Consider the following 26,941-nt stretch of genomic DNA (forward strand, 5'->3'; position numbering starts at 1 on the left):
ATGTACAAAGTAGCACTTGGCGTGCCGCTCGCTCGTTGGACGGAAGGACGGAAGAGCCGACAGGTCGGCGACGCGTTCGCGAAACTCGCTGGCGAAGCGCGCGAGCGGAGGCTGATTGGCCGAAGCGGCGGCCGCGCGGCCCTGACGTGCAGCGGCCGCGCGCTCGCCGATGGCCCCGATCCGCAGCGATTATTTAACGGTTAAGTTATTAAGCGTAATTAGGCCTCCTCCAATTTCATGATTAATACAATTAATTGGAAAAGACGCGCGCGCACAGGCGCGCCGCGCTCGCAGCACTCCACGGACGCCGGTTAGTCTTTATTGGCGCTCGAGCGCGCGGAAAAAAGCCAGAGAGAGGCGTGCTGCTGCTGCTGCTGCTGCCGCTGCCAGTCGGGCATTTATTACAAAGTCCGCGCGTCCGTGCAGTGCTAGTCTTATAAAATTACACGCATTATGCGCCGTACAGCGCGTATAACTGTACACTTTTTGGAACTCAATTATTCCGGTCGAGCAGAGTGTTCGCAATGATCAGGCTTCCCTCCTCGACGCCTCTCGCGCTTTTATTGTTTTTCGTAGCTCGGCAAATGAATAATTTTATTCGATTCAACAACTTGTCGAGCGTAATGAACCGTCGGTTTATTATGCATTCAGTCTTATCTGGAATGGAAATTCACTTGGTTTCATAATAAATGCAAACTCACTCTTTTGTGTTGGATTTTTTCATTCGGAAATTTAACAAGTAATAATAATGGTCGCCTTCTTGACGTGCGCAGCAAGTAGGAAAATTTTTCTCGCTCATGCAAACTTCTCTCTCATGACTTATTATTAAGCGTAGCTTCAATCACGCGGCGCTTTTCTGTTTCCACATAAAAAAAATAAAATAATAAAAGGAAAAAAAACAAAGAGATTCGCACAATTTACTCTATTCAGTCGCTCGTAAATCGCGAAACTTTGTTTAATTTACAAAGAACTGGCGCAGCTGGACTTTTCATATTACGCTCCAGCTGAATAAAGACGCTCTCGATATACGCGTTATTGCCGCGCGTAAATCTCCACGCTCATTATAGCTTTCAGCTCGTACAATCGAATTATTGCTTGCCCGCTTGCTTCTCCTCACCTGGCGTCGCCGCGCGGCTCGACTTTTATTACAAAAATATCATTCGATATCGTCGTCGCGAGTAATATCAATTCTTAGGTTACTATCCGAGGAATGCGGCTGATTCGCAAAAGTAAAGAAGCGCGAGTATCCAGACGCGTCCGATCGATCGATAGCTCGCGCCACGACAACGCTCTCGGCGGACCCTCGGGTCAGCCGCGCGAGTACGCGAGAGGTCGATCGGCAGAGCGACGCACTCGGTCGCGATCGGCCGGCGAGCGCTTCCGTTAGCCGGCGAGTGGCCCCGATCGCGTCACGTTAATTTTATTAATTAAGTACTTCGCGTTTGTCTTTTTCTCGCAGAACGCCCCGACCAATGCGGCTGGGCCGAAAATTTCGAGGGACGCATGCCGCGATGACGACAACAATCGTAAATAACGGGCGAGCAATAAAAAAATACATTCCGCTCGCGATCGCGACAAATCACTCGAAATTGCTTATAACGCAGAGAGCGCGACAAAATTGTTGAAGACACGGCGCAAGCTTACAGTTGGCCAATCCCCCCCCCCCCCCCCTCTTTCTCTCTCGTAAACAAGCGTGAAACGAACAGAACAGAAAGGAGCGGAAGAAAGAAGAAACGCACGTTGGACAGCTTTGAGGTATACAAAGGAGGCATCGGCTCCGCGTAACGTCGTGACAATCAGCAATGGCTTGGAATTAGCGAAAGAAAAATAAATTGTTGCAGTCTTCTCTTAAAATTCACGTGTGCACGATGGGTTCCGCGAAAGAAAAAAGTAAAAACAAAAAAACGCCACAGAATGATGTTTGACTTGAAGTCATCATGCTTGAAATACGCTCGCGAACGTCGGGAAAGCTCGCGGCAACTATGGCTTTTCGGCATCGCTACATTATAAACCAGACTTTTCGCAGCAGCTTTCGCTTGTAGCGCGTGTAATATGAGCCCCGTCGTAAAACCCGAAGCGGCGTCGCGTATTCCAGGCGAAAAAAAGGAAAATGCATAGAAAGCACGCATCGCGAGCTTTCAAAATAATGTCGGCTTGCCCTGGGATTTGAAGCAAATAAATGCGCGTCGCCGGACGCTTGGAGCGGCCCTCCCAGCGCGTTATTTCATTTGTCGAGTCCACCAAGGCTCGGATAAAATATTGTTTCCGAAGATGCGATGCATACTTTGGATCTGTTCGTCATGAGACTCGACTAAAGAGCGCTCCGAAGGAAGAGAAAATCAATTGTCCAGAAGTTTTCCAACTGTTTCGTTTACTGGTCACCCGCCGGCGTTTTCAAAGTTGATCCGACGATAAACCAACGATAAACCAACGATAAACAGCGCCATCCTAATCTACGCGAAAAATGCGCCAAAAGCATGTATCGCATTAAAAATAATTGTTGATAACCCTTGATATACTCGACAATCGAAACGGAATCCCAGGCAGGTGAGTTAAAGCGATCAACATTTCTTTCAAGTTCCAGGGCAACTCAACGTCACTTTAAAAGCTTAGAAAGCGAAGGTACTTTTGGTCAGACGATAGAACTTGCATTTGGAGTGGTGGAAGCGAGAAATCAGAGAAGAGCCGGATGCTCGGAAGGAGCATTTTCCGTTTCTTTCTCGCGCGTGCGCGCGCGCAAAACTCTCCGGGCTGCACGCGCAATCGGTCCGCGAGCTCGTCACGGCGGGCACGCAGAACGGCGAGACGCAAATGTCAACCGGTGCGAGCGTTAACGAGGCTAATTGAAAATACAAGCGCGCAGTGGCGAATAATACGGGGCACGCGGAGCGGAAAAAGCGCGGAGCGGCGAACCGGTAAGGCACGAGGAGAGGAGGCGTCGGAAGACGCCGGGACGGCAGCGATTAGGCTTACGTAAGTCGCCGCTCCGAAGCGTGCCGACTGCACGCTCGATGCAGATACTGGGAGGGAGACGACGACGACGACGACGACGACGACGATGGCGAAGCAGAGAAAAGAGCGAGCTCGCGCTCCATTGCAGCCGACTCGACGGCAAGGTCGCCGCGCTTCTGCGCTCCTCTCCGGTCTTTCCATCGGTCCGTCGCTCCGAGAAAAGTAATGGAATAATTGTCGGCCGCGATGAATTGGCCAAGTCGCAGGAAACGGAGCCGCGGCAGTGGAGATGCACTTTTGCAGCGGGGCTCGCGCGCAGTTCTACATTAAATCGGCAGCAATATCGCATTTCGCAGATGCCGCGAGGCCATTGTTATGGATTTAGGCGAATGATCGTGCAATTTAACTGCGTATTGAATACATCAGCGGATATCCGATAGGCAGGGGGAGGGCCGGGCGCGCAATCAAACGAAACGATTCGAAAATCGCTTTGTTTTGGGCGCAGGCAGGCGAGCGCGCGATGGCCGGCAGTGCGTATTGGCGAAATACAAGTTTTTACGAGTGGAGCGGTGGCGGCGAGAGAGTGAGAGAGAGCGAGAGCGAGAGAGCGAGAGAGCGAGAGAGCGAGAGAGCGAGAGAGAGAGAGAGGCGGGAGGAGGCCAGTCGTAAAGCCGGATGCGAAGCGGGCCGGGCGGAGAGCCGCGCGCATCGCCGGCCGATCGTCGGCAGCGGGAGGATGGGCCGAGAGCAGGCAAGGGCGCGCAATCAGTCGTGGTCGTGGTCGTCGTTGAAGTAGAGCGAGACGATGCCGTGCTTCTTGCAGAAGGCCCACCACCAGCGGAAGCCCGCGAGGCCGGCGAAGGCGAAGCCGGGCTCGCGCTGGCGGCGCAGCTTCTCCACGTACTGGAGGATCGCGCCGAGGGACTTTTTGGTGCGCCGGTTGTAGGGCGAGAGGCTGATGTCGCAGCAGAACTCGAGAACCTGGCCCTCCTCGTGGGCGTCGAGGCCGGCCTCCTCCAGCACCATCATGCGCTTCGACTTGCCCAGGATGTTGTCGTAGAGCGTGCCCTTGGGGATGCCGTACTTGCTGGCCGCCTGGGTGAAGCGCATCTTCTGCGTGACCACAGCCTCGATGGCCTCCTGCAGCTCCTGCCGCGTCCACGTGGGCGCCTTCAGCTTCAGCAGGCTCGAGTAGTCAGCTAGAAACCAGCCCAACACACACTCACATTTCGACTACATCTTTGCTGCTTGCCGCTCCGCTGCGCTCCACTCTCGCTGCGCCCTCGCTGCTGGCGCTGCTTCGACCTGCACCCGGCTCGACCGCGTCCGATCCTCGGCCTGCGGAACCGCGCGCACGCCCCACCGCGACCACGCACACAAATGCAAAGCAGCCGTCGCGCTCGGCCAGACACACTCACCTGCTATACTGGAGGTGGAGGCTCCGAGCCAAGCGTGGGACGATTCCAACAACTTGGCCTGCAACAGACAAAGCAACAGCTCCATTATTATTCTGATTCTGCTCGATTCCCATCGAGAGTCGCCGCCGCCGCGTGCACGTAGGTGGGAGAGCCGCTGTAGCGGGCCGAGCGGGCCGGGCGTGCCGGGCGGGCGGGGGGCCTCCTGCAAGGAAGCTAATATGGGAAAGGGCGCGCTGCAACTTTACTAATATGCTTGCCAGACAAACGCGCAAGCAAGCTGCCTCGAAAGACACACGCAAAGTTGCTTCATTTCGAAAGTTCCTCATACCGCCGAATGTCGGCTGATCCCTTCGTGCGCCCCACGGACTTTTCAAATTAATTTTTAAAGGGCTGCGGCGCCGGCGCCGCCGCGCCCGATCGGAGCCCCTCCCCCTCCCTCCCTCGCTCCTCGCTCTCTCGCCTGTATTTTTTAGCCAGGCCTCTCGGCTGAGAACTTTGCACTCTTTGCCGGCCAAGATACAGGCAAACAAACCCCGATTTGTCTTCTTTTTTAGTCGCGCCGAGGAAAGTTGGGCGATTTGGCAGCGAGCGCTGGGCGGCGGCGGCGGCGGCGGCGGCGGCGGCAGGGCCTCGTGAAAGTTTGACGATTCCGGATGAGTAATTGGCAGTTCTATTTCGACGTCGGCTCGGAGGCACGTGTGCCTTGCAGCAGGAGAGCCGAGCTGCGGCTGCTTCGTCAAAGATTCAGGACAGCGGGAGAGCCTGGCGCCGGACAATTTGAAGGCAGTTAATAGTGGGCAATAGGAGTGTGCCGCCGCTCCTCCTAGTTGCATCCCCGCTCTCTCGCTCCGAGCGGCTGGCGCGCTTTGTGTGCACGCGCCGGTCTATATGGTAATATTTAATTCAGCGGGCTTCTCTTGCAGCGTCTCGCCGCCGCGGCTGTGGGCGCGCAGCTCGCTCGGTCCATCGGCTGTAAAGAGAGACGCGCGCGCGCGCGCGCGCAGGGCAAAGGCCTCATATCCATTAGCGGCATGCATCATACACGGCTGCGAGCTCCGGCGCAATCGCACTTTCCAGCAGTTGCCTAGCCTCTAATTGTTTCCTACTGTTTGCCCCTCACATTTCGTAGTATCGACTGCGGCGCTAATAAGTGAATGCGAGACGAGCTGCGGCAGCGGCGGCGGCGGCGGCGGCGGCGGCCGCCTCTGTGCGAGCCCGCTCGCGTTCGCTCGGCTACATCGAAATAATGATTCCAGCTGAAAGGGCCCTTTCAGTTTTTCAGGCCGTCGACGGCGATCCCGCCGCACTCGGCAGCTTGGCTAATAAAGCGCGCTCGCACCTCTCGCCGCCGCGGAGCCGGCGACTCGGCCGGCCGACGTCACCCGCGCCCCCCGACGTTTATCGCCGCTCTCGCGCTTCCCTTCTCTTCGAGGGAGCGGCACTTATCGCCGCCGCAGCGAGAATAAACAGGCGCACGGCACCCCGGTTGCAGCTAATCAGCGCAGCTGCTCGCTCGGCCGCGGCGAATTTATATTCGCGAATCGCGTCGGGCCAAAAGTCGGACCGGCGCAGCGCGCGTAACAAGCTAATTCCTGCAAATATTTGCATGCCGAGCAAGAATTCGTCGTGCGGCTGCGAGCAGATGAGAGTATAGGTGCGGAATTCCAGTCAACAGGCTCGCGCCGAGTCGGCGGGGGAGAAAAGGCGCAGACTAGACTCGGCGAGAGACGCGCGCGCCGGCAAATTTCTAATCAGATTACCGTGGATTAGCAAAGTTCGTTTGTTCTAATGAAATTCGTCTAAATTAACGTCGCGCCGCTGCCGCGAGCTCGGCGCGCAAGACGAAAGCCAGCGGCTCGAAAGGCTTTCGGCCCAATCGAGTTAGGCTGATGAGAGGGAAAGCTCTCATTAAACGGCCTGGCTGGGCGAGCAAAAAATCAAACTGCACTCGTTAGCCGGCAAAAGGCAGCCGGCGCATTCCGCGGTCGTCTATTTTTCAGCAAACAGGCCGACTGAAATGTAAAACTAGGGCCGGGGGGAGGTGGCGAGCATGCGCAACGTCGTTCCCGAGCGGATAAATAGATTTATTTATTTACGATAAATTGATGCCGACTGTACGCGCGGCTGCGCCTCCGGATCGGATTGTTTCGCGTTTGCACAGGCCGCTCGAGCTCCGTGTTGACGGTTTCCGTTATTGGCTCGTCATTATCACTTAACGAATCGCGCTCGCTCGCCGGCGGAGCGTCGGCGCGCCCGCCGCCAGCCAAGTGAATCAGCAGATGTTAATAACGAGGAATTGCGTTTGCTTCATTAAATTTATTCTAATAAAAAAAATCCGGCGGGCGGGCGGCGAAGCGAGCGACGCCAGCGACTGACAGGCGGCCGCACACGTGCCGTTGCATAACTGCACAAAGCCGATCACGTCGTTAAATATTCTCTTGTGCAACGCTCGCCCTGGCCGCCTCTGTCCGCGCGCGCGCGCGCGGCCGATTAAAAATATAACAATGACACTAACGCCGCGCGTCCCTTTGGCGCATTGTCGACGAGCGGCGGCCAGCAGCCGAACGAGGAGAAAAAGCCGGAGCGAACGAATTATAGGAGCGTAGCCAGCGGATAGTAATTGGCAAGCGCTCGGTTCTTTCGCCGATGTGCTCTCCTCGGTTTTATTTTAATCTTGCGACTCGGCTGAAAGCGCTCCACAGGTGGCTCTGAAGGGTTCTTACGACAAAAAGCCGCCGCGGCTGCAGGCGCGCTGGCGCTCTCGCCGGAGTCGCGCGCCGCGGCCGAGGCGCCTTTCTCGCTCGCTCGCGCCCTCGGCGCGACTGCGATCCGCCGGACAAGGCGGGCGCCGATCGATCGCCGGAGCGGGCGCGCGGGACGAGTTATTTTTCCGGCCGCGCGCGAGATGATCAATTGCGCGGGGCGAGCGCGCCCGGGCGGGAGCCCGAACGGCGCAGATTGAATTTCGAGAGCTAATCCCGTCTTAATTGCAGTTGCTCATGAGAGCATTGCCGGCAGTGCACGGCTCGTCTCGTTTGCGTGCGCGCGTTCGACGTCGGTGACGCGCGAGGAAAAGCGATCAGCGGGGCCGAGCAGCGCGACAAGAGCCGTGCCTCGCCCGAGGCGCGAACTCTCTCTCTCTCTCTCTCTCTCTCTCTCTCTCTCTCTCTCTCTCTCTCTCTCTCTCTCTCTCTCTCTCTCTCTCAGACGCCGCGGCGCGAGCGCTCGGCCGTTTTATCGATTGCCACGCGTCGCGGCTACGAGGCAGGTACGCGCGCGCCAACTCGCCCGATCTGCTTGGCTGCTCGTTAATATGCGTGGCGCAGGCTTGATTATCCGGCTGCGTACGTCGCGAAGATCGCGCCACTATGAATTAGCCAAATGGATTTTTGGATCGTCGGGCCAGCGCGCGTAAGCGCGTACGTGCGGTGCGCACAGCCAAGCAAGATAATGTAATTTCTACGATTTAATTTAACGCCAGTGCCGAACCGATTGAATTTCGACCGACAAAGCGTCCGGGAACTAGATTGCATTAATACTCGCGATTAAGGGGACCAGAGGGTGTTTCGTAGTGAAAAATTAACACTTTGTTTATTGCCGCGTAGAAATCATTCTACTGAAGATATCGATGTAGAACTTTTTTCAGCTGAAAGTATTCTATATAAGCTTTCATTTTCTTTGTTATAAGTTCCAGAATAATCATTGTACACCTAATATGGACACAACAAAGACCAAGCTCTATTTTTCAAAAAATGGGGCTTTGCCACGCCTTTCTGAACGCCAGAGTGGACAAAAATCGTTTTGTGAGAGCTCATTTTTTTTGTTATGAACCGGACTACAGAATGAGCGGAGCACTTTTCTAAAAAAGATAATTCTTCCTATTTTTTGAGGATAATTTGCAAAAAAAATTTTTTTGAAAAATTAAAATTTCATATATTGGCTCAAAAAAATAGGAAGAATTATCTTTTTTATAAAAGTGCTCCGCTCATTCTGTAGTCCGGTTCATAACAAAAAAAATGAGCTCTCACAAAACGATTTTTGTCCACTCTGGCGTTCAGAAAGGCGTGGCAAAGCCCCATTTTTTGAAAAATAGAGCTTGGTCTTTGTTGTGTCCATATTAGGTGTACAATGATTATTCTGGAACTTATAACAAAGAAAATGAAAGCTTATATAGAATACTTTCAGCTGAAAAAAGTCCTACATCGATATCTTCAGTAGAATGATTTCTACGCGGCAATAAACAAAGTGTTAATTTTTCACTACGAAACACCCTCTGGTCCCCTTAATCCGATGAAAACTAATTTGGCCGAGCTCGGTCGCTCTCTTCTCGTCCCTGCCGCTGCCGTGGCAACTGCAATGCAATAACTAAGGCTATTCACGCTCGACTCCATTCTCGCAAAAGTGCTAATTCTGGACGAGCCGTTTCTAATGATACGGAGGCAGGCAGCGCGAGCTCGCCGATCCACGTCGCCTTCGACTCGCGCGAGCCTGCAAAGCCTCGTCGTTCGCGAGCCGATACGGCGACGCCTAATCTCGTTTGGCCGCGCCGGCTCGTCCTTTGAGCCGCGGACGCCGCGTGTGCACACAGCTGAAAGTTGGCGCGCAAAGCTGTTTATCGATTCCTCTATGACGCGACGTCCGACGACTCTCGCTTTTGGCCTCGAGCGCGCAAATACGCGCGCGAGTTGCGCTAAATTCATTCGAGCCGCTCCATCTATCCCCAGCCTGCGGAATAATAAGCTCAAGTCTGCTCGTCCGCCCGGCTCTTTTTCTCCGCTCGCCCATCAGCTGCAATCTGATTAAAAGCTTGATTGAGCTTTTTACGTCGCAAACTTTTCCGGCCGCTCGTCGCTCGCCCGCTGCTCGCCCGCTGCTCGCCCGCTGCTCGCTCGCTCGGCCGGATGTAAATTCTGAAAACGTATAGTTTATTGCCGCGTATTGCTCGTCGACAAGCAACTTTCAGTGGACAAATGGAAATGTACAGCCCGCGAGGCTCGCGCCCGCCGAGCTCTAATGTCGTCCTCTTTATTTACTCGTTCTCGCAGCACCGATCGATCGCGGCCGATTGATTCCGTGCAATTTTGATGGACCGAGCGCCCGACGGCTCATAGTCCGCAAGATGCCAGCGCGAGCGTCGGCTCGACCGGGCTCGTGGGCCGGGATGAGGTGCTGCAGTGTTAACGCCGCCCTCGCGAGTCGACTGCCACGTTCGGCCGGCGTTCCGCTGCGAAGACTCCGCTCGACGAACGTTCGCGATCGCGCGGCCCGGTGAAAAGTCGGCTCGACGCGACGCGAATCGGGCACTCGGCTCCCGTTTCGGGCCGTCGCGAGCTTGCGCCCCGCTAAGGTCCCTCGGCGATATTTCACTCGGTATTGCGCGCCGCCGCTATTTTCTCCGCCCGCTTGTCCCGGAAAACAAATTGTTTAATTTATGTTAAAAATAAATAGCAACGGCGCCGCTCCCACCGACGGCTCAGAAATATTACTTTTAATATTAGCATTTGCAGGCAGCGCCCGGCAGCCCGGCCGCCTGTCCGTATTCGTTTAAAAGCAGCGCGCCGCCAGCCGCTGCCGCTCCCGTGATATATACTCGCGCGCGCGCGCCGATGCGCCCGAATCCTCTATGCAAAATCGATGCGATTTATCGCCTATCGACCGATTCACCTGCTCTCTGTCAAGATCTGCCGGCCCATTACGCCCCGCGATCATTATCGCTTCGCCCACCCTCTTTTTTCATTGTTTCCCCCGTTTCTATTTTTTTATTTGTTGCTGTTGCTGCTGCTGCTGCTGCTGCTGCTGCTGCTGCTGCTGCTGTTGTTGTTGTTGTTGTTGTTGTTGTTGTTGCCGTCGTCGTTTCGGCGCTTTTGTGCCACGGCTATTAGACATTTTTAATAGAAAAAAAGGTGAAATAATAGCGCATCGGTCGAACAATACTTGCGGCCGGGCTTTTGTGGCAGGCTAACTGCATATTTTACGTGCATGTAAAAAAGTAAAAAAGACCTAGAAAATTGCAATTTGGCCACGAGCGAGCACACAACTGCTTGCATCGAATTAGCAGATTCAAATTGAACGGCGATTCGAACTGTTGTTTTTATTCGCGACGGCGGGTGAACCGAATAGGTCAAATTGTTGCTAGCGGCGATCGGCGCTGTTGACGAGTTTCGGATGGCATAATTAGCGAAGGAACTGTGGCCGCGTATTAACGGTGCATTGACACGCGCATGCTTGACGCTTGGGCAGAGGGAGGGGGAGCCGAGGAGCGAGTCGCGCAGCAAGTCGCTGGCATTTATTATTGCATAGGCTACTTTCACGATGAGTCGCTGTGCATTATTCAAGAGCCCATTGTAAAATCATGCTCTGGAACACGACAAGACATCCTCCCGGCGAAAATGCATGCATAAGCTGTAATTTCATCAGACTCGAAAACAATTTGAGATCCGCCATTGCGGCTATTGTGCGGCGACTCTCTCTCCTCGGCGCCTCGGCAGCCCGCGCGATCGTTGATAGCAAGCGCCGCCGTTCGACGATCTTCTCGACAATGCCGAGGCGCGAGCCAACCGAGTGCAAATCGAGTCTCGCCGTAGCGAAAAGCGACGCGCGTCCAAGGCGTCGAGCGGCAGCGGAACGTCGACGAGTCGTTCGATGATTGCCGCTCGGCAGCTCGGAGCGCGGCCACGAGAGTCGCCCCCGGCGACGCAGCGCCAGCTGAAAAAATGTATCGGACTATCGAGCGCCGGTCGGTCGCAAGGCTATTTGTCGGCTGCATCGCTAATGGCCGAGCCGGCCGACGGCGAGGCGTCTCGCGCGCGCGCTCGTGAAAAATCAAAGGGTCGCTCGACGGGAAGGGGCGGGGGGAGAGCGCGCGCGCGCTCGTTTGACGAATCGCCCGGTCGAAAAGTTGGCCGGCGGTCGGGCGAGAGACGCGTCACGGCTCCGGGGCTGCTTTCTCCTTTGTGCCGTGGAGCCACGGCGCGCGCAGACGTGCTTCCTATATTTTATTGGATCGCGTCGGAGCTGGTGCAAATTGTCCCGCGGGCAACGGACCGAGAGGCAGCGCCGCCGGTCCAGGCTGGCTCGCTCGCCTATAGGCCGGCGCGCTTATAGTCGCGGACCGACGCAGCTCTCGGCCGTTATAAATAGAGTCGATTGCAAACGATCGTCGCCTTTAATAATAATGCCGGGGTACGCGCCGCCTGAATGTTTCAGCGCCGGCTGAATAATGCAGCACCCGCGTGTGTAAGCCCGAAGGCGCAGAGTCAAATCAAAGAAGACGCCGGCGGATCGCTGCGCGCATCGGCTATAGCCCGGCCGCCTGCCTGCCTGCCTGCCTGCCTGCCTGCCTGTTTTTCGCTCTATCAACACAGTTGCCGGCTAAGCAGCCGGTGCGCCCTCAATAAGTAATGCCGCCGAGCCTGCACAAAGTTTGCCGAAACGAAGCGTGCGCCGAGAAGAGCCCGGCCTGCTAGCGCAGCGTCGCAAGAAAGAACGAGGAGCGACGGCGATCGATGCGCGGTAGGCCGCCCGGTAATTATCTTATTGTCACAGTGAAATCACATAAATAATGGAGGGAAAGAGCGAGCGGCCGAGCGAGAGAGAGAGAGAGAGAGCGAAGGAGGTCTGGGCATAAAATCGGAGGTAATAAATAATATAGGAGTGCGGAGAAGGAGCTCGGGAGCGCGATAGGTGGGCCCGATAAGCGGGCGCTCCGCGGCCGCCGCGATGGATCACGTAATAAAAGAATATATAAGAAAGGAAAGTCTGGCGATTAACATAGCGCGTCGCCGGCGGCGGAGATGCGCCGCGGATAGCATTAATTGTCGGCCTGTGGACGTTGATTGTCTACTAATGGGCCTCTTCCGCGCGGGATCGCATCGCCTGCGCCGGCCTCGGCCGCCGCTCGTCCGGCCTGTTTTCACCGAGCTCGCGCGCTGCGCCTCCTCGGTCGATCGATCGCGCCCGCGCGAGTCGTCGTCGTCGCCGTCGCCGCCGCCGCCTCCGCGAAAGTGCCCGGCAGCTGCCTCTCGGGAGCCGCGGCCCGATTGCCATCGGCCTCTCCGCGCCCCGATGATTTTCATGCTTCGGGCGCGCATATTGCTCTTGATTTCCGGCGCGGCAGGCGCCTTATCGGGCCGCGCCGATCGCCGCCGCGGCGAGTCGGGCCGCGCGCTCGATCGCGGCGCCCGCGATAGGCGCGCGTTATTTTTCAGCGCTTCCGCTGGCAGTGGCGGCGGCGGCATAAATCAGCGCCGAGTCGAGGAGGCGGCAAGGCGCGTCGGCTGATTTTCGGGCGAGCCGGACAAAGCGCGGATCAAGTGGCGAGGCGAGGGGCTATCATGGCCGAGGGTTAGTGTTGCGATCGATTCCTGCGGTCCAGCGGCGGCGGCGGTGGCTGGCGCACACACGGACGCGCGCGTCGTGCTGCACCGAGCGAAGAAGAGAGGCGGAGGGCGGAGGTGAAGAGAGAGAGAGAGAGAGAGAGAGAGAGAGAGAGAGAGAGAGAGAGCGAGCGGGGGAGGGCGGAGGGGAGGCCGGACTCAGGAATGGATCGCTGAATTTCTCGAATAATTAAGTTAGAGCTGGTGCGGCCGGGTGGGAGAGCACCAGAGCCAGAGCGAGGAGGGGCGCGCGGGGCGGGGGCGGGCGCAGGGCCAGTCGGTCGACGCTTAGCTAGCAACGCGCCCTCATACATTATGTACCGGCTGCTACATACGTGCTGCTGCTACTGCTACTACTGGTGCCGCCGCCGCCGCCGCCGCCGCCGCCGCCACCGCCGCTGCTGCTGCGGAGGCACAGCCGAAGAGCTAGATGCAGTGGCAGAGTGGCCGGCCAGTTTTCCGGCGAGTGCTGCTGCTGCCGCCTCCCACCCGCGCCCGTCGCCACCGCCGCCGCCGCCACCACCGCCGCTACCATTGGATGTATACTTAATGAAGCGTAAATAATTGAGTAATGTGCTCCGAGCCGCTCGCTCGCGGCATTCCTATTGGTTGGAATTAATCTATTCCGGCGCATTAGCTGGCGAGAGTGCAAGCTCACTCGCAGTGTCCGCTTGGCGGGCTGGCGGCCGTATCGCGTGCAGCGCGCCGCCTTATTCTCGCCGCCGCCGGTCCGACCGAAGCCCGCTCGCACTACTCGGCGGGCGTCGGTTCCGCACCGACGGCTTCGGGGGCGAGCAGCCGGGGCCGATTAGCGCGGAGCAGGCAGCAGCCGATCGGCGCCACGGCAGGCGAAAGTGAAAAGCAGGTGGCGGCGACGGAGGCGGCGGCGGCGGCGGCGGCGGCTGCGGCGCTTCGGGCTTCCGCGAGACTGAAATTCTTTCTGGCGCGCTCGAAACAAGCGCTCGGCGTTGGCGGTGGCGGCGGCGGCTGCTGTTACTGCTGCTGCAAAGAAGACGGCGGAGGGCAGGCGGAGACGCGAGCTTGCGGAAACGAGAGGGGGAAAGAAAGAAAGTTAGCGCGCTCGAAGTATATAGTTAGTCGTCGCAGGGCACTTTCTTTGATGCCGGCTGTGCCACTTGGGGGGACGGAGCGAGTTTGGGGGACATCAAAGAGCGAAATACTTGAAGCCGAGATTCCACCCCCACGTGTCATCCCCCGCGCCGAGCCTCTCCAGTCTGCCTCTTGCAGCGGCGGCGGCGGCGGCGGCGACGGCGGCGGCGACGCCGACGCCTCCTTCTTCGGGCTTCTTGCTCGGTCGCGCGCTCGCCCGATGACCTCCGCCGCTGCAGCGCCGGCTTTTGTTCGCTCTCGACCAGATTCGGCTCGCTTTCGCGCCGCGCCGAGCTTCCGCTAACTGCGCCTCGAGTGCCTCGCGATCGACGAGGATCCACTCGAGCGAGGCCGTTTAACGAGCGCCGAGGCAAGTCGCCGGATTCCTCGCCTTGGCTGGCGCTGGCGTTGGCAACCGGCCAATCTTCGGCCGCGGCTGTTTGCTTTTTCCGCTCTCGGCCGATGGACCCTTTCAGCGCTGACGGACAATGCGCGCGGCCGGCCTGCGCTCGGGGCAAATAGCCGCGAGCTTGATTGAAAGAAAATTTCGGAAAAAGACAAAGAAAAACAAGCTTACACTTGGAGAATTGGCAGCGCTCGACCGAAAATATTTGCCCGAGCATCCTAGTTTATTATCCGATATTCCATCTATTTGCTCGTGCCCCCTGTACATCGCTGCGCTTACAATGGAAAGGCTCAATAGCAATATGCAAAGGGGCCGCGCGGCAGCTCCGGCCGCTCGGCAAAACGTTTATCTTGCACTTGATTTCATTCCGATTTGCCGACAAATTGCGCGCATTGGCGGAACTAAGCAAAACTGCGCGAGCGCCCGGCCAATATTGACTGCCGACTGCCCACTTCCCCCTGCCCGCGCGCGGCTCGCCGTTTTTTTTTTCTTTTTTTGCTTTTTTTCGCCCGGAAAAATAGCCGGCGAGCAGGCCGCCGGAGCTATGCTAAAACGCGCTTATTTTTTTTCCATTCCGGTCGGCGGAACGGGGACGCACGATGGCTCGATTAAAGATTAATGACGAATATCAACAGACGTGTGCCACCGCTGGCGCTGCTACACTGCTTGCGCGAGCGCGCGCCGCCCAATCAATAACCCGAGTAGCGCGCTTCATTACTCCAAATTAAAAAATCGTCCGCGCTCTCGCGTTCCCAACTTTGGAGTCTGTAATTAGAAATATCCACATGTGCGCGCAAGCCGCCGGGCACAGGACAGCGAGCACGACAACGACAAAAATAAAAAGAAAAAAAAACAAAATCGGTAAATACGGCCCGCAGTTGATCGAGAACTTTTTTCCGCGCTGCTTTTTTTGCCGCCCCCAATCCGCGTTATTTAACCTTCGTAATAACGAGTTGTGAATTATGGAAGCGGCCGCCTCCAAATGAAATTGACTTCTCTTATGTATAGGCGGCGCGGCGCGAGCGGCCGAGAGAGGAGGCGAGCAGCAGCAGCCGCTGCATTATTGACGACAAACAAGAAATTTCTTATTATGAATAACAAAGTATTGCAGTTTCCGCTGTTGCCACGGCGGCGGCGGCGGCGGCGACGGCGGTGGCGGCACGCACATGCTATGTTAGCGGGGCTATGCTTTATTCGTTATGACTTATTAAAACTTGCAGCTCGCAGACAAGATATAAAATGCATAGAAATGAAATTTCGCGGGCTTTTAATTGAATTTTTAAGGATTTACAGTGCGCCCCGCGAGCTGGATTGTCATTTTTCATCGAGCTCTCTCTCTCTCTCTCTCTCTCTCTCTCTCTCTCTCTCTCACTTGCTCTGGCGCTCGCGTCGGCAAAGCTCCGGCGCTCCGATATTAAAGCAGCATAGCCCGCGCCAAAATAATTACATTTAATAATTGCTTAAAATATCCGAAACGAAAATTAATTCTGTACTCTGGCGCGCTCTCGACGGATAATTTTATTTGATCGAAAGCGACACTTTGACGGCTGAGTCGTTAGCGCGCGCTCGCTTCTTTCGGGCTGCTTGGGCGACGCCAGCGCTGCATTGGTTCTAATCGGGAGCCGCGCGGCGCATGTTGTTGCTGCTTTTTGCCCAGCCGCGCCGCCTTTCGCGCAGCCTGCGCGAATACCAAATAAAAATTTATCGCCCCGGCCGCTCTCGGCGCGCCCGCCCATTCCCTAATACATCGTGCGCCAAAAAAAAAAATTCAATTACTCGGCTGCTCTCCTTCGTCACTCTTCTTTACAGCGTCATATTTTTGTTCTACAATTATTACTCGGCTTATTTACAATGACCAAAATTATAGCGAGCGCTGCACTGCCGGCTGATGCATTTGTTGTTATTATTTTTTGCTCTCGGTCTCCCTGCCGAACACGTGCGCGACGGGCTTCTCGGACAATTTTAATTTTCCCTCGCAGAATTTATTTTGCTATTCCTGCAAATTATTAATCGCGCGCCCGGCCGAATGAAAATAAATTGCCAGCCGAGCAAACACGGAAAATATAATGGATATTAACACGTTTAGCGGGAAACGGGTGCAGCTGCGCGGCGCCGTGTATTTATTTAACAAAAAAACAAAAACAAAAACAAATAGAAAAAGCGGTGCATATTCGCGCGTACGTACAACGATAAACGTAGAATAAACTTGGAAAAAAGGAGGGACGCGCGAGGGCCGCGATCGAAGATGTAATCGCGACGGCGCTGGCCGCCGGCCGAGGAATCAGCGTCGATGCGATCGGCGACGGAGGGCGGCAGGGGCGCGCGCGCGCGCGCGCCAGCGGCCTCTTTAGCACACGCGGGGGTACGTTTAATTGGCAGGTGACACGCTTATCGATACGCGATCGCGATTAACGCGCGCGCGGCATTGTCGCGGCCATCGATACCGAGCTCGAGATTGTCTCGCGCGGCGGACGCGCTCTATATTGGGCGCGACTCCGCGAATGAAGCTGCTCAATAAAGCATCGCAGACCGACCTAGTCTTTGAAAAACTGACCCCTCGCACGTATAAATATCGAATGCGCTAGATTAGTATTGTTGCGCGCGCGCGCGAGAGAGAGAGAGTGAGGGGTGGGGGTGGGGGTGGGGGCGGGGGCGGGAGTGAGATGGAAAGTAAATGTTTAAGTTTGAATTGCTCCAGTGACCCGATCAATCGGCCGGATCAATGATGCAGAGAACAGCGCCGTTGGAATTAAAATAAACCCGGCGAAAGGTTGCAGTCTCGCGGCGGCGTCGGGGCGGTGGGGTGGCGGGGCGGCCGGTATCGATCGGCCCCACGAGCGCCTCGCTGATCAGCGAAACGTCATAATACGGGCGCGCGGCCGGCTAACGAGCAATATAAATTTCCGAAGAAAATTCGGCGGCCGGCAATTGGGGCCGGGCCACGGCGTCGGGGAGAAGGCCAGCACCGGTGGCGTCAGCCCAAATAACGCTCAGTGTTTCGCAGTCATATTTCACCGGAGCCCCGAGCAGTTGGTATTAATTCGTAATATGTTACCGGACAAACTATAGGCGGCCTGCGAAAGCGCAATTCCCCTCGGCCCGTTCCGCGGCGGCCGCCTCGCGTCTCTTAATATATGGTCCGCTATTATTGCAATGCAATGGACAGAATACTGTCAAAATTTATCGGCACTCGTTTTTCACGGGGGCCGCCATCGCCGTCGGACGACCGAACGATTAAAGCGCGCGAATTGGCTGGAATTTCGATCCGGAAATGATTAAAACTGTTGGCAGCTGACCGCCCGCGCAAACAAGCCTATTTCCTACTCGTTAATTTCTAATCGGCCGGCCGCGGCGGCGCGGTTTCCCGCGCGAGGCCGCCGGCCGACCCGCGAGTCTCGTGCTTTTAATAACGCGCGAGTGCGCGTCGTCCAAGTCTGTAGTGGCGCCGGCTGTAGAGAAGTCAGCTGGCGTGCGCGAGGAGCGGAGTCGCAGTCGAGTCGCGGGCCCTCACCGAGCTGCTAATTATCACGGTCGTCGCACGCGGCTGCCGCTGGCTGCGGCTCTCACTCGAGCCGAACGCCTCGGTGCACCGGGCGCCGCCGCGCGCGGATGGCCAAGTGAGCCGCGGCGCCGCGGCCCGACGAGGGGCTCGTTAGAGGAGTCGCGGGCGAGACCCGGCGATCGCGCCGAGCGACCGGGGCTTTGTGACAACGCTATTAGCAGATGGGGCTGTCGATGCTCGCCGCGGCGACTATTAGCCGGGTAGCGAGCGCCAGACAATGATCGAGCCTCGACAATGGGCCTCGGGCAAGCTGTCTCATTAAGAAGTTGTAATGGAAAGGGCTCTTACTCTCAATATGCATGTAGGTATATTGTTGTCTGCGATCGGCGGGCTGCATCGCAAGATAGAAGCCGGCGCGCGCTCACCCCGGCGCTAAGGTGCAGCCGCACAGATAACAAACGCACACGTACACGCGAGATAGCGGGGGCGGGGACAGGCGACGAGTGCTCCTCTCGTCGCATCCGACGGAACTCGGGCTTCCATCTGGCATTATGCTCTTGGCCCATTGAAAGCTCGCTCGCTAGCTCGGGAACAATGCGCGTTTTGTCCCGAGCGATACACGCCGGCTACTTTGTTTCAGCTCGCTGCCGTCTTTCCGCGCGACTCCTGCGCGCCGCGGGCTTGGCTCGGCGAGGCGCGGCGCGACGCGCGAACCAGCGCCGGAAAGGAACGCGCGCTAATTGAGCGCGAAACGAGCGGGCGCCCGGAGAGGATCAGCGCTAATGCGGCCTCGCGCCGGTTTTCCGCGCCGCGAGCCGCCCCAAATTTGCAGCCCGAATAAATCCCAGCGAAAGCGAGAGCGCTGTTTTACCCGAGAGCAACGTGCTAACGATTAAGCCGCCCGTCCGAGCGCGAGCGCCGACACGCCGCCCTGCCGCCGCCGGCCGTTTTCGCCCGACACGCCAGCCCGCCCCGATACCTAATTATGTTAAATGCTTCCGGATTTTCCGGCCGCGGCTCCTGCTCTTTTCGATGCCCGCGCCGATAACTCCGTGTCCAGTCGTTTTTTCCTCTTCCCCGTCGCTCCCCCGCCCACTCCAGCGAAACAACGTATTAATTAAAGTACGAGAGCGACGCGTAATGCATTTGATAAACTTTTCAATTGCCTCGAGCCGCAGCAGCAGCAGCAGCAGCAGCAGCAGCAGCAGCAGCAGCAGCAGCAGCAGCCGCCGCCGCCGCTCCATTATAAAATATATATTAATTAGTTGCCGGAGCGAGCATCTGGCGCGAGAGATATCGGAATAATTAAAAGTTGCCCGTTTCGAGAGGACAAAAAAATACAAAACTAACGAAAAAGGAGGAAAAAACGCGAAAAAATGGAAAAAAAAAAAAAAAAAAAATACAAAAGGACAAAAACACAAATCAGGAGGGAAGGGGGGATCGATGTCGACGCGGCCTGGCAGCGATTGGCGCAGCGCTGAAAATTCGGCAAAGTGCTTTCGGAAGGCGCTTCATTATCCTCGCACTTACGCGCTCTCGAGTGGGAGAGAGAGCCGCGCCTCGGTTTTTCGCCCGGCCGCAATCATCTCTCGCGGTTTTTCGCGTTTGCTCAGCCGCGTTAGCTGGGAAAAGCCGAGGCTTTTGGCGGTTAGCGCGCGGTCCGCCCCCCTCCGGCCGGCCGCCAGCCGCCAGCGGCAGTGCCTCGTGCTCTCGCCACCGCGCGCGCGAACCGCCGGCACGGCGGCAAAATTGGCCGGCAATTGCCCAGAAATGAAACGCTCGGCCTGGCGGACGCGGGCCGGATTTTCGCGCGCGTCGCGTCGCCGACCGGTCGCGCGAAGACGCCGCGTCTCGAATCGACCGCGTCAGCCTGTGACGACGCTCGCCGAACGAGCGCCGATCCTCTTTCCTGCGCGATCGCGAGCCTCGGCCGGGCCTTGGACACGACGGCTCCGAGCCGAAGAGGCGCGCGCGAGCGGACTGTTGTAATTGGATCGACCTTGGTTTCAATTAGTTGATTGCGGGAGAAGTGGGTAAGAGGCCACCTACGTGCCCGCCTCGTGCGTAGCCAAGACTTGAACTCACCTGCAACAGACAAAAGCAATTCGAGGGTTAACGTGGGCGGACAGCGCGCAGTCGATCATTGTCGGTTTAGATCAGCCGCGCGCAGCTGAAAGCGCTTGTAAGCAATTAATACGTAAGCGCGAGCAGGCAGCTGCGTGTATCTTTTAATGAAAACATTAATAGGCTTTTTGATAAGCGCGAGCTCGAGTGTACGTACTGCATGCACGCGCGTCAGATAGGAGGTGTAAACGACGCGAGAGAGCGAGCGAGCAGTGGCAGCACGTCGCGTTAATTGCGCGATAAAAATCACAACGCGCCAGCGGCGGCGACGGCGGCTCGTAAAATGAAAAATACCGCAGGAACGCTCGCTCGCTCGCCGCCACGCTCGAGCATGCGCCGGCGTTAATTATCAATTAATTAATTGGCCACGCAGCAGGCTCGCGGCGTGGCACACGCGCGCCCTGCGCTCCTGCCACGTGCTTGCGTCGATTCATTCATCCCCGCGCGTCCTTTTCTTCGCGCTCCCTCCTGCCCTCTCGATCCTCTTTCCTCCGGCGAGCGCTTGCACGGCTCCGCGCTGCGGATGAGCAGGAGCCCACTTCAACAGCCACTCTCTGCTCTCGGCCTTCGCACTCGAGCCTCGCGCCGCTGATGCCTTTATTCGCGGCCGCGTCGCGCTCCCCTTGTTCTCCCTTTCGCTCTCTCTCTCTCTCTCTCTCTCTCTCGTTCTCCGCGTACCCACTCGACGCCCGCGCCGCTTATTCCAACGCCGAAACGGCGATCGAAGCTGCCGGCGACACGCGTGTTGCGTCAAAGCCGAGCGACTGCGTTGGCGCGACAAGTCGCGGCTACTTCCGCGCGTCTGCGGTGTGCATTTTACGAGGAGCGTTAGAGAGAGCGAGAGAGAGAATGGCCGGGCTCTCGCGACATAAACTTTACGCTGTTTATGAATATTTATATTAATCTACATTTTATGTTGGCAGGCGAGCGCTGGAAAAAAAGGAGAGCGGAGAGACGACGCGAACGCTGATGAAAGCGGCATAGAGCGGCGCGGCGGCGCGGGAATTTCATCGCTCGCGAACTGAGGCGAGATGAGCGCGCCTCGATAAAAGTTTATGTCGCGAGCGAGCGAGCGCGCGGCGCCTTGGCTTTATCTCGCGCGATCAAGCTGCGCGACTGATGACGTTTCTGCTTCGTTGTTTCTTTTCGTCCTCGCGAGCGCAACTCTCGCCTTCTCGCTCGCTCTCGCGCGATACACGGCGGCTGGCGGCGGGGGGGAGGCTTGTAATCGTCGTCGCACGGCGGCGAATTAGGCTGAGCGGCGGCGGGCTTTCGGGTAAGCTCGCAAGCTCGAGTGTCGATCGATATGCGTGTGTGCGGCGCTCGCACGCGCCGCGGGGCGCGGCGGAGGGAGGGAGGCAGGCAGGCAGGCAGGCAGGCAGGCAGGCAGCGCGCCGAGCCGAGAGTCTCGAGAGGGGCTAAGGCCTAGCAGGCTGCTGCAGCGCCAATGGCTATTATCGCGCGCGCGCTCGCGGCCGCCGCCGCCGCTGCCGCGTGGAGCGAGGCGAAAGTGCAGCAGCGGGTTTTCGGCCATCTTGGATATTAGCCACGAGAGCAGAACAATGCCGCGGACAATGGCAGGAAGCGCAGGCACGCACGCCGCGGCCGAGGCCGGAGGGAGGGTCGCCGCCGCCGCCGCGTCCGATGCACGCGCAAACGTGCGCCTCCGAGGGCCGCGTTCGCACTTTCGCGGGCCAATTTTCCGCCGCGGCCGCGCTCCGACGGAGCCTGCTCGATTGTCTCGCCAAGCGCCCGCGCGCGCGCACGCACGTCAGTCGGGCGCGCGCTGTAGAAATAAGGCGGAGGAGAGCAGCCTTGCCCCTCCACGCTCCGTCTCTCTCTCTTTCTCTCTCGGGGGGAGCGAACTCGGCTCGGGGCTGTCTAGCAAAGGGGTTATATTCGAGGCGAGGCTCGCTCGCGAGAGTTCGATTTTCACGCGAGCCACCCGTTACGTCCTGTCTGTCCGCGCTCGCGCTGCGCGCCGCGCCAGCGAGCAAGAGAGCGGGCGAGAGAGAGAGAGAGAGCCGGAGCGAGGGTGTGGTTTGATTAATGACCTATTCGATCGCTGCTCCCTCGCCTCCTGCCTCCCGCCTCCTCCGCAAACCGCCGCCAGCGACGCGAGCTACCCGACCTAGCCCCCGCGCTCGCGCGACCAGCCTTATTTATTCTATGCAAAGTGTTGGACATACATAATTAACGCTTCATAGTGCGCTCGCTCGCTGCCGCCAGTGCCGCGATCGGATCATTAGCATTTTAACGTCAAACCTCGGTCGGCCGCGACCACGTGTATTTATAGAAAACAACGTGCCGGCGAACCAGCTTTTTGTCGCGCGCGCGCACCTTTTCTCATGCGATATCAACGCGAACGCGCTGGCGGCGCAAATTAAACAGCAATCGGTGTTCAAAATTGCAAGCTGCCGTGTGCCTTGGACAATTTCGCGCGGACGAACGCGAGCGGGGGAGGAGTGCTGGCGCCGCGTATCGAGTTTCGGCCGGGTAAGTGGTCGCTGCCGGCGAAGTCCTTGCCGGCGCGTAATGCCGGGGCCGCGCAGGCCTAATCCGTTTTCGGGCGCGAGCGTATAAAGCGATCGACGCGAGCACGCGGATAAACGGATAGTTACACGGAAGTAGAGCTCGATTCACCGCAGAGCAATCGGATTAGCCGCGGGCTGCCGGAACGGCCCCCCGCCGGCCCCTGCCCCCCGCGCCGCTCGCCGCATCGCCGCGAGTCTTTCGCTCCGGCCTTCGCGGCAAAGACAGCCCGAGTCGGCGCGACGGTCGCCGGTGATGCATCGCGCGGCGCGATGCCCGCGTCCGCATCGGCGTCGCCGGCGCTGCTCGCCCGTCGTCGTTTCGGCCGGATAATTAAGCGGGCTTTTCTTCCGCGCGTTCCTCGGGCCGCGGCACGCCGGGTCTCGTGACCCGAGCCCGTATGTACGCTTGTCGGGGCGCTTAATCGACGCGCATATCAATGAGAATTTATGCGCGCCGCGGAGGGCTGCAGCGGAGTTTGGCGCGCGAGCAACTTCGCCTACTTTTCCAGAGGCGGCGCGGCGCTACCGGCCTCGGCTTCCTCGCTCTTTCGTCTCCTTCTATCTATCCGCCTTATAACTCGACGGAGCGAGCGCGCCAACGTAAATTTACGGACTGGGGCGGCAGGGGGCGGCCGGCTGAAAGTTTCGCGCGAGAAGCGAAAACTCTCGCTAATGGCTGTTTTTCTTGGCAGGAATACTTTAAAAAGGCGAAATAAAAATGAAAAAAGTTGGCCAGCCGGCTTGCCGAGCCGCCACTTTTCATCCCCGGCGAGGCGCGGCCGCCGCCGCCGTCGAGCGCGCGCGAGCTCGCCACGGCGTCCGCGGCGCTGCGCGAGCGCGTGCGAGCTCGCGCACAATGGCACGGTCCGCGACTCTCGCCGATCCCTTGTTCAAATAAAGATCTCGCTCTCTGTTTGCGCGGCGCATTTGGCGGAAGAAGACGCAACGGAGGGCCGGATGAAATACGGCGACTCGCGCCAACGAGCGAGCGCTTATTGATCTCCTTTCAGCGCCTTGTTCCGGCGCGCTCCGTCTTTTTTTGCGGCCGCTCGAGGCTTCGAACGGCCGCTAAGGAAGCACGGGCTGCGTCCGCAAAAACGCGCAAGGACGCCCCGGCGCATCCCAAGAATGATATAATTCAATCGCAGGCGCATCCGCGGAAAGAGAGCTAATCAGACAAATGCGGCTAATTACGTCGGCGCGCATTAGCGTTATTAATAATTATGCGGATGCACGTATCGGAGTCGGTCGGCCGGGGGAGGGTGCGGGGCAGAAAGGCAGCGGGGGTGGAGAGTCGAGTGCTCGTGTCCTCCAGCCCCGCGGAGCGTCGATGCGGCTTAAGGCCTATGTACCGCTCGGGAGGCTTAGCCGGCTGCCGCGGCGGGGGAGGCGCGAGGCGAGCCGTTACCCGCTCGTCTGCGCGGCGCAGATATATAACGGCCCTTTGTCTATGTCTTATGGCTTACATGTAATTCCGTGTTTGCGAAAAGGCTCGGCCGCCCGGCGGGGGGCCGCTGCCAACCCCGCTGCCAGCCTCGCGCAAGTGCACCATTTTTAATATGTCTTTCGCGGTATCGAGTCGGCCCTGATTAAAAATAGCGCTGATGAGGCCGCCCCGGCTTATTTTGTGTGCTCAAGACGCGCGCGGATGCGGTCACATACGGGCCACATCCGCGGGGATTAGCCGCCTGTATTTTCTCGGCGCAATTAAAACGGCATTATGCAGCGCGCGGCCGCGCTTTTGTTCCTCCTCGCTGCCGCTCGTCCGCTTCGCCATCGATTCTTATCCGCGCGCTCTCTAATGTTATTCTTGCGCGGGCAAGGATGGTGCGCCGCCGAGAGTAAGGAAATTTTTAATTTCGCGCCCGGCCTCGCAGCCAGCCAAAGAGAGAGAGAGAGAGAGAGAGAGAGAGAGAGAGCTAGCTACTTCTTGAAAAATGTTCATTGCAAGGGAATATGAGGCTCGTTTATTTTAGCTACTTAGTTAAATGAAAACTTTTATAATGAAAAAACTCATAACTGCGCGCGCGCGAGGGCGACGAGGGGGGCGGCCGAGCGGGCAACTTCGGAATATAAATATTGATTAAAAAAGTCGAGGCTATAAAAGTTTGGCTCGGCTCGCGCCGACCTATTTGAATAAACTCAACAATTTTAACGCTGCTTACAATATTTATCAATTGGCCGGGTCGCCGCGGCGCACGCCTCGCACGCGAGCTCTCGCTTTGACAATGGGAGCGCCGAGGCGCAGGCTGGCCGCCGGCGATAGCCGCCCGATGCGATGCGAACCGTCGGATATTAGACGCCATATTTATGAATTTGGCCGCGCGCGCGAGCTCGCGCTCGCCTTTAACTTTAACTCTGATATATTTTGCGCGTGTAGCTCGTCGAGGAAGAGCCGTTATAAATTATAAGGCATTAGAGGCGAGGCGAGGCGAGGCGAGGCGAGGCGCGGCGCGGCGCGGCGAGGGCGAGTCGGGGGTAGGTGGAGGAGGCGATGCTGCGCTCGAGCGCGGATGTGTGCAGGGGATGATTACGCCTAATGGTGAGATATTACTGGTGCGGCATTACTCGAACACGAACGGCCTCGTGTTCTAATCTTTCGACAGCGTTTGCTACTCTTGGCCGCGCGGACCGGCAAAAAGACTCGCGCGTCCGCGACTTCCGCGTGTTTTCGGCATTAGGCCGAGTCTCGGAGCCGTGTCGCCGTTCGCCCTCGTTATCCACGGGGTGGCGTCGCGCCCGTGATTGCCGGGTCCGCGAGCGTGTCGCGCGACCGGCCTCGAGACGTTGCCGCAGCTGCCTCGGGACCGCGGAGGGAGCGCGAGATGCGCGAAAAAAGGTCACTCGAGCAGCGAGCCGCGGCTGGTTATTATAAGGGGCGTGGTGCGGTGGCGGTGGCGCCGAGGGTGGCAGGAGCATTTTTACCATTTTTGCAATTTTCGAGGCGAGCGCTGTGCCGCGCCCTTAATGCGGCGCGTGGAGCATCGCCGCGCGGCCAGGCAAGGCAGGCGAGGAGCGCGGCCTTCGGCGGGCGGCGGGCGCGCGCAGGCAGGGCTTGTTAACTCCGTTAGCAGGTAATATCTATTTCCTGCGCCCGTCATTTTTCTTCTCCGACTGCGCGCGCTCTCCCCCGACGCTTTTTCTTCGTTTCGCTCGCTCGGCCGCCGCGGAGCGCCGAGCCGGACGCCTTGCTCGGATCCGTGGGCGCGGCTCGACGATGCATTAGGCATACACGTGTACGCGGCCAGTCAATAACGGCACGCCGGCCGCGCGAAAGCCCTTGTAGCCGGCGTGCGCGCGATAAATCAGCCCCGCTGCGCTCCTCCTGGCCGCGGCTCGCGGCGCTGACCCTTCGGCACATCGGTAGGGCCGCGCGGCCTCGGCGAAGCGGCCCGCGAGCCGGCAGCCGGCGGGGCCGCCGGGGTGTGGATGTTTGGCAAGAGACTGATTGCAACGAGCGCATCGAGTCGACACGCGAGAGCCGACGCGGCGTCGTCCGCGCTCGCTCTTTTCGCGCCGCGGGCGCGTCCGACACCTGGCTGGCTGCCTGCCTGCCTGCCTGCCTACCCGCCCGCCCGCCTGTCTGCCTGCTCGCCTGCCCGCCTGCTCGCCCGTCCGCCCGCCTGCCTGCCTGCCTGCTCGCGTCGCGTCAGCCTCGCAACCCTGCCGGCACGCGATCCCAAATCAAAACTCGCTCCGCTCAACTTTATCTGCGCTTTACTTTCCCTGGCTTGTCACGAGCCAAGTCAGTCCGCCTCGATAGCCTCGCGATACGACTTTAATCCCGCGCGCGTCGAAAATTGGCTTGGCCGTGGCGTCGCTGGCGAACGCGCAGCCCCAGAAATTAGGGCCAACTTCCGACCGGGATTAGCCGCTGGGATCAATCGACACGCCGCCCGCAGCGCACAGTCTCCGGCGCCGTCCGAGTAAGAGTGCGAGGCGGCGACTGGCTGGTTCCCTTAGCCTTGACGAATAATTGATGGGGGAGGCAGGCAGGCAGGCAGGTGTGCCGCCACCGCCGCCACCGAACAATATTTTTGAGCTTCTGAAAAGGCCATCAATTTTCCAGAAGCAGCAGTGTTTTAAGCCTCTCGGCGAGGGCGCGTCCGGCCGTTTGTCTCCTCGATTTTCAATTATGCACCCGGCGAGCGGCCGAGCTTACGCGTGTTTGTATCTGGATTGGCGCGAATCGATCGGCAGGCGCGGCTCCGCGGAGCGAGTCGCCGGCAGCAGCGTCCGAGGCGGAGAGCAGTCGCGGCCGAGCGAAAAGTGCAATCGGGAGACGGATCGCGAAGCGCGGCGAGCAGGCGGCCGCCGATGGGGGCCGGGGCGGCGGAGGCGGCGGGGGCGAGCAGCGGCAAAATCAAGGGCTGCGCACGAGCGCATTATGTAATTACGCATGGGCTGGTCGGGGGGCGCGCGCCGGAGGGCGCAGGCCGGGGCGCGGGCGAGGCGGCCGGTCGACTTGAATTCGACTCGCGAGAAAAGGGTTTGAGCCGCGCTCCGATCGCGTGATCGGC

The 26,941-nt window shown here is 58.4% G+C and overlaps 1 protein-coding gene across 2 annotated transcripts in view; it reads right to left on the bottom strand.

Moving 5' to 3' along the window:
- Positions 1-26,941, bottom strand: part of LOC131672341 (protein bric-a-brac 1) — a 110,742-nt gene that overhangs the window by 3,603 nt on the left and 80,198 nt on the right. For both annotated transcript variants that reach the window (XM_058949492.1, XM_058949491.1), the window contains exon 5: positions 4,371-4,428. In XM_058949492.1, the coding sequence (XP_058805475.1) occupies positions 4,371-4,428 (58 nt within the window). The remainder of the gene's footprint in view (positions 1-4,370; positions 4,429-26,941) is intronic.

Source organism: Phymastichus coffea, unplaced genomic scaffold, assembly GCF_024137745.1.
Source record: "Phymastichus coffea isolate CEN01 unplaced genomic scaffold, Cenicafe_Pcof_1.1 PCOF00148, whole genome shotgun sequence".
Lineage (NCBI taxonomy): Eukaryota > Metazoa > Arthropoda > Insecta > Hymenoptera > Eulophidae > Phymastichus > Phymastichus coffea.